The 10,806-nt window shown below is 40.4% G+C and overlaps 1 protein-coding gene across 1 annotated transcript in view; it reads right to left on the bottom strand.

The window, feature by feature from the left end:
- Positions 1 to 793: 793 nt before the first annotated feature.
- LOC139745590 (uncharacterized) overlaps positions 794 to 10,806 on the bottom strand; it is a 46,706-nt gene continuing 36,693 nt past the window's right edge. Inside the window, exons 3-8 of the mRNA XM_071655982.1 lie at positions 9,088 to 9,192; positions 7,635 to 7,799; positions 6,250 to 6,625; positions 4,645 to 5,153; positions 2,349 to 3,714; positions 794 to 1,035 (exon numbers count right to left, since the gene is read on the bottom strand). Of these exons, the coding sequence (XP_071512083.1) occupies positions 794 to 1,035; positions 2,349 to 3,714; positions 4,645 to 5,153; positions 6,250 to 6,625; positions 7,635 to 7,775 (2,634 nt within the window). The 5' untranslated portion in view covers positions 7,776 to 7,799; positions 9,088 to 9,192. The remainder of the gene's footprint in view (positions 1,036 to 2,348; positions 3,715 to 4,644; positions 5,154 to 6,249; positions 6,626 to 7,634; positions 7,800 to 9,087; positions 9,193 to 10,806) is intronic.

Below are 10,806 nucleotides of genomic sequence, written 5' to 3'. Positions count from 1 at the left end.
TGTAACAGGTGGTCTGAAGTATTTAACTTTTTAATGCCACTGGAAAATATCAATGAGGGGGAAATAAATACAATTGTTGTACATAGTTTAATACACATCACCAGGCCACTGATGTGTACTGGCACTATGCATTGTAAAAGGTATGAGGACAGAAGGCGCAAAAGGGCAAGAATGGGATTTAACTACGCATTAGCTTACACAGGGGAGAGGGAGACATCTTCAAACAGATATCACAATATTTGTGGTCATTGTAGTTAAAGCTTTACACATGAAAGTGGACTACTGATACCTAACTTTGCATTGGCATGTCAACTTGGGCTGGAGAAAGAAAGTGTAGAGGAAGGAGGGGTGGAGAAAGGGGGGCTTGGGGAAGGAGAGCTGAAAGAAGAGCAGAAGGAAGAAGAGTTGGAGGATAGAGGACTAAGGGATGGAGAGCTGAAGGATAGAGGACTGAGGGATGGAGAGCTGAAGGAAGGAGAACTGACAGAAGAAAGGTGGGAGGAAGAAGGATTGAGGAAAGAAGAGGGTGAAATAGGACTGGAAGAAGAAGGGCTGAAGGAAGGAAGACTGAAAGAAGAAGGGCAGGAGGAAGAAGGACTGAGGGATGGAGAGCTGAAGGAAGGAAGGACTGACAGATGAAGGGCTGAAGGAAGGAGGATTGGAAGGAGGAGGACTGAAAGAAGGGCAGGAGGAAGGAAGACTGAAAGAAGAAGGGATGGAGAAAGAGTGGCAGGAGAAAGGAGAGCTGAGGGAAGAAGAGGTTGCAGAAGGGCTGGAGAAGAAGTGAGCAGTGTCATGAGTCGAGGCCGAAGAGCTCCACGATAAGGGGACTGAGGTCCTGCTCCTGGACCTTGACGGCCATGATCTCACTGAGGTGTAGGATGGACATGTCCCTCAGGGTGGTCAGTTTGGTGATGAGTTTGGTGAAGAGGAAGGGCTTATCAGCATGGAAGACCTTGGTGGCGGCCTGGAGGGCCAGCACCATCTCAAGCTGCATCTGCTCCACCATTTGGCGGTCCTTTAGGTCTGACCGGTCTGTGGGAGGGCGGGAAAAAGGACAGGGTTAAACACAGAAGAGCTGTCAGATGTTTTTATGATAGATACAGCAGCTTGGTGCGATGTGCATGAGGCAAAGCACACATTGGAAATACATTGCATCGCTCTATGCATAGACTATTCAAAGGCATACATTGTACATCTTGGTGCAAAAGACAATTATGGTGATAAGCTGAGACAATTGAAACCTATTCAAAGAGCTTTCACACTAAAGGAATATTCAATACATCAGGAATTGTCTGGTTTGACAGCAGCATTGCCCTTTAAATCACCAAATATTCAGAGGCATTATTTCATGGAGCTACATGTGAATCAGAGTAATTTAAACACTTTAATCTCAGAGATATACGGGTTAAACATATATATGCCCATGGGTGATGGTGACTGTTCAGAAAGGCTCCTAACATATGACATGGACTTCGACTGTGATCCTTTAAAGGCATTATTTACCATTTGCAGATGAAACAAAAACCTAGCTCTAGAGCTTCAAAATAGTTATAATTTGTGAGTTAGGGACAGAAACAACCAATGTAAAAATTTGACTCAGTATAATCAATGTAAGATATTGTTAAATATACAAAATGTGAACAATAGTTATGATAAAAATTTTTCTTGACTAAACAGTCTACAGTTATGGTTTTGTGGGAAAAATAGTGATATCTCCTTATATTTCAGGTGTTATTGCAAAATTTGTATATGGTAGGATGTTTTGTGATACAACTGACCTACACCTATGCATCAACTGCGATATCTCGAACATTTCTTAAATCACTGCTCCCAATGGTAAACACTAACTTTAGAGAATATCTGAAATATGGTTTTCTGTTCTTTTAAAATGCGGAAGTATCATCAATCAAAAACTACTGCTAACACTGAAAGTCCTTAGAAAATGCCGTTACAAAAGAGCAATCATTATTCAAAAACTTCATCAAAAGTTGCGATTGATTGGTTTATATCCTTAGTAACAATCCATCTTGCATGGCAGCTCCCTGTTTTTGTTTCTGGCCATTTTCTTCGGCTGCAATGAAAATGTGAAATGAATGTAACTTTGAACTCCATCATATCAAACTATCATTTCTAGACATATGATTCCTATCAAAACCCTTTATTTCTGAAGGAAACAACTGGGAGTTTGATCTAATGAATTGATGGAGAGAGAAAAGAGAATGGACAAGAAATGTCAGATGGATTAATATATTTTTGTAAGATTTTAATACCATGATGTTCCCATGGTAAATGAATTCAAGTTCAAGACATGATAAAGTGGGTAGGTTGATATCTCCATGCTTTACCTGGTGAAAGCAGAGCAGCTGCAGTGAAGAGTGCGTATTCAGCTGTGGTAAGTCCACAAGCTTTTGTGTCCCTCATGAACTCAAACACAACTTCTGGCAGAGTGGAGAATCCTAACTGGTACATCATATGCACATCAAACTTATCCCCATTGGTATCATTCACAAGGCAGTCTTTGTCCAAGGCATACGAATCTGCACACCTCAGCAGCAGCGCATCCACAATGCTGGATTTGATGAGGACAGCCTGGTCATCACACGAGAGTTTGGTGAAGCCAGGTATGCTCTTGGCAAAATGAATGGTCTGCTTGACCAGTACAGCAAACATGTCCATGGCTATATGAAGCATCTCCTTGTTGACAGTACGCTTGGCCTTGCCCGAAGACTTTGAGCCTGAGCCCATCTTGCCGCTGGTCAGAAAGGAGGTGACTCTCTGGAGAGACTGAAGAAAAGGGCTTGTCTTGACCTCATCCTCCCCGACATCGGTTGGCATGTAAAAGTTACTGCACGACGGCGACGATGCTTGCGAGGATGAGAAGGACATCATCTGTGGCTCGTCCTCACCCTTGAGGAGCGAGACAGCAGCACGTTTCACCATCTCTACAATTGTCTCCTTGTTCTGACTAGACGAAGCCATTGCTGCCAGCATGGCCAACGCCTCTGCAAGTCCACTGGAAGCTAGCCTTGCAACAGCAAGGTTATTGATGGATTCATCCTGTACAGCGGTTGGCACAGACTCGTTTCCATTTGCATCCTGACCCCCAGCAAGGACTCCCGGGACACTCTGAAGCAGCTGGGCATTGATGACATTGTCTGGGACTCCAAATGATCCATTCAAGTTCCCTGTGATACTACCCAGGATTGTGTCTGCGAGAGTGTCATTGAGCAGGCCTCCACCTGTTCCTATGATTTGGCCGACTAGCTTGGACAAACTGATAAGGGTGTCCAGGTTTTGTCCCTGGACCAGTGCACCTATGGTCTGGATGACTCGCATGCCTTGTTCCGACGATGCCAGCACGTTTAGAGCACTTGTGGGATCTTTGATTTGTCCATTAGTGGCAAATGAAGTCAGTTTGTAGATCACATCGATGCTTTGACCAGTAGCTGCAGACAAGATGGCCAAGGGGTCTGTCCCCACCATGGCCTTAGAGCTGGCATTAGCTGCTGCATCAGCTCCATTCATATTTGCCTGCTGATTTGAGTTTGTATTTGATATTGTGTCAGGGTCACTCATCAGTTTCATTTTCTTTGGATCAGATATGGCAATAACAAGTTCATCATCTTCATCCCCATCCTGTATGTCATTTGCACTTTCCTCTGAGCCTTTCAGTTTGCTCCAATACGTCTTTCTGAATAGAGGCACATCTTTCTGCAAGGATTGTATCAGAATACAATGGCATCAAGTGAATGAATACATTTCAAGTTACAGCTAAAAAAATATACATTTTTCTGGTTCATACAAATTTAAGCTCTGGTACAGGCATTGTCTCTAAACAGTCACTTACAAAGCTTGCAAAATAGATCAGAAAAACATATATGTTCTAAGTTATGTGAAGCATCACAAACTAAAACACTAAATTGGAACAAACACAATATTGTGCATTCTACTTTCTGGGGTTGTTTTATTCCTGTGAAAGCAGGGTGAAAGTAGTGAGTAGTGAGACTTTTGAAATCACTTTACAATGTACAATGAACTCCCCATCCCGTTTCTTACTACTATCCTTTGATTAAAATGAATATTAAGTGATTTCTTCATGACAGGTATTTCTCACCCCTACCTCCTAGCCATGTCCCAACATAAGATTTATACTAGAGCAAACTTTGCTTTTTTTCTTCAAATTGCAAGTGACATTTAGATGGTAAAGTATTGGCTGAGAAGGGGGCTTCAGGTTTCCAACTTCTTTGTGAGATAATTAGAAACCACTTATGAAATATTAAAGAACATATAATTCTCAGAGGAATTCAAAGTTTATCTGATGAAAATTGGTTTTGAAATGGCAAGATATTAAAAAAAACAAACAAAGAGGTCCTAATAAAAGGTGGAACCACTTTTTATTAGGATCACTTTGTTTTACTGTTTTTAGATACCTCAGCCACTTCAAAACTGATTTTCATCAAATGAACTTTAAATTCATCTGAGAATTGTATGTTCTTTAATATTTCATAAGTGGTTTCTAATTATCTCGTAAAAAGTTCAAATCTGAATCCGCCATCTCAACCACAACTATTCCATCCCTTTAAGTCCTCACTACATAGTAGCACACAGATATTTCCACAAGTCCAGCAGAAGCAATCTTACCGAGAGATGCTTGAGGACCTCTGTAGAGGCATTGTAGCCCCTCTCTAATGTCTGCATCAGCTGCTCCTGTGCTGGAGTTAGAACCAGACCTTGGGGTTGAGTGAAGACCATTTGAGTGGATGTACCAGGAGCTGTGTGGGTGGCAGGAGGCAAGTCCTTGAGTACAGCTGGGTTGGCTGTAGCAGTAGCCTCCAGGCTTGGGGGGATACTAGGGGCAGCGTTTGGTGGCTGGGAGACAGGAGTGACTGTTGGTGTGGAGGTCGGGATGGAAGGGCTGTTGGATCGCGTACTGGACGGTGAGGTGCTGAGAGACGCCTGTGCTCCAGATGGCAGGGGCTGAGGCTGGGGCGTGGGGGCTACTGATGCAGGGATGATGGAGACTGGTAAGGGACTGGCTGGAGGAATGCTTGCTGGGGCTGGAGGTTCCTGCACAACACCAGGCTGCTTCTTCTTCCGCTTTCTTCTGATGAGTGGCTTGCGTGTCTGCAGTCGATCCTTGTCCCACACTCCTATTATTGAGAAGATGACAATACATCCACACATTAAGATTACAATATATGTGACCCTGCACCTCAAAACAAACAAAAAGTCGCCAGACATGAATTTTCAGTTAAGACCATATTCTGAAAGAGCAGACTTTAAGCTTTAAAATGATGTATAACTCAAATCAAATGGACTCTCCTAACCTATCTAAATATCGGAAAGAAAGCACAAACTCAGGAAAAGTGTGAACTGAGAAAAGAGGCTCTGAAGTACAGTGTCTATTCAAGCGCTTAATCTTTACCAAACCGTGCTGGCTGTGCGATGAATGGGACAAAAAACAGGAAGTAAACCACCAGAGTAACAACAATGAAGGGATTATCAGATTAAACTGAAATTAAGCATGCCTCATTAACACATTCTGTCCATAATCAATGCCAACTTTCAAAGCAGTAGCACTATCCTTTCAAAAGTTATTAGAGTTGAAAGTGAAGAGTGTGGACAAGGTTTTTCAGAAATGAAAAAGGGATTCTAAAGACACACCTAATCACAATATTCTACCAAAAATGTTCGAGATAAACTGCTAAAAAAACACACTTTAATGCCCGTTTTAAGATACCAAATTTTAGCATAATGTAAAAGAAGACCCGCTCTTTCAGAAAATATAAAAAAGTTGAGTTCGGCTAGGTTGACCCATTTCACTTATTTTCAGTCCTTAACCAAAATAAGTGTGTGCGACTTTATGTTCCTTTTGAGGTGCACGGTCACATATTGATATTACATTTGTAGTAAATGTCAGGTACAGAATTTAATGCTGTCCTAATCAATGGGGACATTTCAGAGGAAATAACTTGATATTGAAATCTGAATTTTTACAACATATGTGACACTTAGCAATACTGTCTGATGTATCTTTTTCCAGTTTATCTTATTTGTGCATCTTTTGAAACCTTCCCAGAACTTCGGAGCTCTGTTTTACGGATAAAATCGACTTAATTGATGGCTGCAAGCCTTAAATCCAGTACTTCAAATCTGACTATGATAATGAGTGTTGCTCTGTTACTATACCATAGATTGTATCCAGAGGCACGAACTGGGACCACTGGGTTCCAGAGGACAACTTACTTTCAACTTTCATTCCCATCTCCAAACAGCGCTTCATCCGGCAAGCAGGACAGTGCCGCCGTGTGTACAGGTCCATGTTACAGTTTCCTCCCTGGGCACAGGTGAACGTTGCTCCAGAACGGTTGCTTCGCAAAAAGAAGCTTTTACAGCCCTCGCAGGAGAGGACATTGTAGTGCACGCCGTTGGCACGGTCCCCACAGATAAGGCAGAGTTTTTCCCCACTACTCACTGTCCCATTGCCAGAGTTATCATTGTTCACATTGGGTTTGCTTTCCACAACACTGGGGGAAGTAGACACACTGGGTGGTGCTTCACTTGGTACTGTCTGATGAATGGTAGTCATGACTGGCTCTGTGCTTGTATTTGGTGCAGGAATCTTTGGGAAAATATGGGAGAAATCAAATCACATTGAAGAGTATCTTCTATCAAAGAAGGTATCATGACATAATTAGCAATAGAAGAGAAATAAATCCATATGAGATGATTTTGGATACATTTACACATTAACCCATTAGTAACTGAACCGCCCGAAACAGCCCGTCAAGATTACTCCCTAAACCACCCGAAACCTCACATCTGCTTTTACATAGTTTTATGCTTTTTATTGTTTTCATACAATGTAAAAAGTAATTTTTCGCGCTTGGCTGGGTAAGAAGAGTTTCGCATGTTTTTAATTCCGCGAAATCAAGACACTAAGGACATGAACATATGGTAAGCAAAAATATTCGCGTGCTTTTATTTTCGCGCTAGTTTCTGGTTGCGCGAAATGTGCGAAAATTTCAACACGCGAAAATTTCCGCTTTTACAGTAGAATATATAATAATGTAATTTGAAAGCGATCGAAGGTCAACAAAAGCATGTCAGAATAATTTCTGTGACACACAAGTCTCTTGGTGAAGTCTTACTAGGCTTTCAAAACACATAACTTACAATATACGAAAATAAACATGCAGTGATCTATTTTGCGTACACATGTTTTAGACAGTTGTCGAAATGAGAGTAATATTGCTCTACTTCCCAAGGAACAACATGCCATTATGTATGAAATCTTCACTTGCTAAAGGGTAAAACATCAAAGAGCTCTTTGTAAATCACAATAAAATTCATAAAGAAGTAAAGAGAAGAATACAACTATGATTTTAAAGAAATAAAACATTTTCACAGCAAATAATTTCAACATTGTGTGAAGGTCTAAACTCAAACACCTAGCTCAATCAAATGAAGCAAGGATGACTTAAAATTGGCAAGAAATTGCGACAATGAGGTGTTTCTGAGAGTAAAGATGAATGAGGGAAAAGCCACCATTCTTCCACTGCTCAAAAAACCTCTGGCATCGTCTAGCTAAGGTTCAGACCTGACCATGGTCAGTGTCCAGACCTACTCACCGTTACAATCTGCATGACATGGCCTGGAGTCTGACCAAGCTGGGCCGCTGCTACGGCCGCTGCCTCTGCAACATCGGTCACGTTGAGCACCTGGACATAGGTCACTGTCCTGTCCATCTTTTGCTCTGAAGGAACCTCCATTGTAGTGGCTAGAAGTCATAAAAACTGTGAGAGAGAATAATACAAATATTAGCCATATTTCTCTCTTATTTTTAGATTCTTGGTATGACACTGTACTCATATCCTTTTATTCTGCCTGTTCAGTTGCACTTTTGACCATTAAAAACCCTACATATCCATCCAAAGAATCATTTTTGTATGATGTTTTACTCATATAAGGTACTGAATTATTTTGGAAGAAATTCTTTTTTACATTAGAATTTGATGATATCAGTTACATGACACATATATCTTCGCTGGCAACAGAGAGCTTAAAAAGGAATATAATGAATTAAGGTGTAGACATTCAAACTTTTTGATTTTGTAAGTAATCACAGCATACTCCTTTCTTCATGACAAGATCACATTAATGGCAAAAATATTTCCTGAATGGAATGATTTGGGATATCTCTCTGAAAGAAGTTTAAAAAAGTGTAAATGACCACTCTGTTCGATGGGCACTTAGCACTCTAATAACAATTCCAACACTCATAATGATCATAATTGGTCAAAAACATACAAGTTTGCAATGATGCACACCTTGTTCAATTACTATACTGCATTAACAGACATTACAGAGTCTCTGCATTCCCATATATTGAGGTTAAGCACTGAAGCACAAGTCTTCCATGACTGCTCCAGATCAGATAAGTTGAAAACTCTCATATTTCACAATTATTTGGATTATTTCTCCTTTACTTGTCAAAAGTAGGTTGTCCTAAAGACCCTCAAGACCATCTACTGTCATACGATACCAGGGTTACCAGGAATATGCCATGCAAAAATCATAAGGGATACGTTCGTGCCATAGTCCACCTGGAAATCTGAAACCCAACACTGTGAATCTCAAGTGGTAGTAATAGGCTCCATCTGACATGTACTTGTTACAAAACTGAAAATATTCCTCTCCAATTATTGCTCTAATCACATCTTTCAAAGCTGGTGAGCACAACAGTTATACAAGTATGACAAACAAACCAAATCTTACTTAGTCAACTTACTAAAAACATGCATTGAGAAGAGATGTTCACTGGTTAAAAGCAACCATTGTGTCATAAAGATTCTTGGTTGTCTTAAAACATTCTTTTGTGTTACCATATGTGAAAAGTACCATTGTGGCATCACAGCCTTCACACTGTCTCTATGGAAGTATGCAAATTTATACAATATGATAAACTTTCAAAAGTGATTCCTGTTTAGAAGCAACTGTTCTGATTTCTGAACAGCAATGCAAAGTTACGACAGACATATACAGCAGCTCATATCTGTGCAGAGCGAGTGGTAATGCACTTACCAAACATCAATAACACTGTGTGCTGTCTCACAATGCAGCAAATGAAATGGCTGATCCTTTAGCCCACCTCAGTGGATCCTGGGATTACATTGCAGCCCTGCAGAGCTGGGGGAAGCAGAAACGGAAAACATACAGACCAAACAATGTGAACGAATAGCTTAGGGCCTACAGTACTTTTATTCCAGCAGTTTTGTATACCATATTTATGCAACATCAGAAACATTGTGCTCCACCCCCCTCAAAAAAAAAAAAAAAAAAAAAAAAAAAAAAAAAATATATATATATATATATATATATATATATATATATATATATATTATATTTATTCATATAAATCAGGATCAGTGAAAGTGAAAGTGGTACTCAGAACAACAGGAAAGTCTGTGCTTTTTGGATGTATTCACAAAATGGTTGCATAGAAATGAAGAAAAAAAAGAACATGTCTACAAACATGCTATTGACAGTAGGGTAATAAGACTACATCTTGTAAATCAGTCACATGATTTTTAATGTTCAACTCATTACTGAAGCATGAATGCTATTTACAGTATATCAAAGTAAATTGCAAGATACCACTGACTTTTGATTCACAAAAGAATGAATGTATGGTCTGCATTGAGAGTATGTTTGTAAAAGACTAGAAGTACAGCAGCTTGCAATATATGTGTTTCAACATGTGATTCAGAGACTCGCATAATTTCCAAGAATGACATTTAAATGGTTTCCTGAGAAGAGTCAGAATGGCCGAGAGCTTATAAATGAACAATCTCATTAACAAACAGTGACTTAGACCACAACTTGCCACTAATTTTTGACATGAAGCGTTTTCAAAGCCAATAGCTGCTTCATTGCGAGTACATCCTTCCATGCACATGATCTATAATGAGTGACAGTATCACAGCTTTCATTGTAAGTATTACATTACAATGACTGAATGCCTTGTAATCTATCATGGTTATGTATAGGGGTTGGGGCCTTTGGCCAAGTAGTAATGCGTCTTTTATGTAATTAACAGGTTGGGTACATGTTTGTCACAGTAACGAAAGCTCAGCAATGTTATGTGTTTTCATGGTCACTCCTATGCTACTGTATGTCTACACCATGTTCCCCATGTCAAAGCAATCACGTTTCAGGCCACTGCAGATAAAACGGGATGGACATGATACAACATTACAGACGGGAAGGGTAAACGTGACAGGCAATGATTGCCTGATAAACTGTCAAAATATTTGCTACCCTGTCACAGCACTGATGAAAAACCTAGTAGGTCTTAGCAAAACAGGGTGAATGCAACAAAATGTGACAGCACGCAATAGGCCGCAACAAAGCTTGACGGCAATCCACAGAAGGATGTGACAGAAAATATGTGTAGTCTACATTATGTAGCCTGATCAGACGCCGTGAGTATGGTATGGTGTCTGACAGATATGTGTGCATAGGAGCAAAGACTGGAACGAACAAGACTAGAACGTGGAGGGGAAAATCAGTAGAATATTCCACAGACCCACGGGGCAGTATGTTTTGGGAAAATGGGGCTGCCATGAACATAGTGTAGATGTAGGCCTAATGTAGCATTTAAGAGGCCCAATGCTGCATCCCTCATGAAATGAAGGTTCCCTGTGTATCTACAGACTTAACAGGGGTCGCACTCAACCTTTTTTTCAACTAGCCAGGCGGACTACTTAGAATCAATTTTGACACTGAAGCAATATTTTGGCT

This window comes from Diadema antillarum, unplaced genomic scaffold (assembly GCF_040938485.1).
Source record: "Diadema antillarum isolate AM-2024a unplaced genomic scaffold, OU_Dant_1.0 seq00001279_RagTag, whole genome shotgun sequence".
NCBI lineage: Eukaryota > Metazoa > Echinodermata > Echinoidea > Diadematoida > Diadematidae > Diadema > Diadema antillarum.
This window is presented reverse-complemented; position numbering and strand designations above follow the sequence as displayed.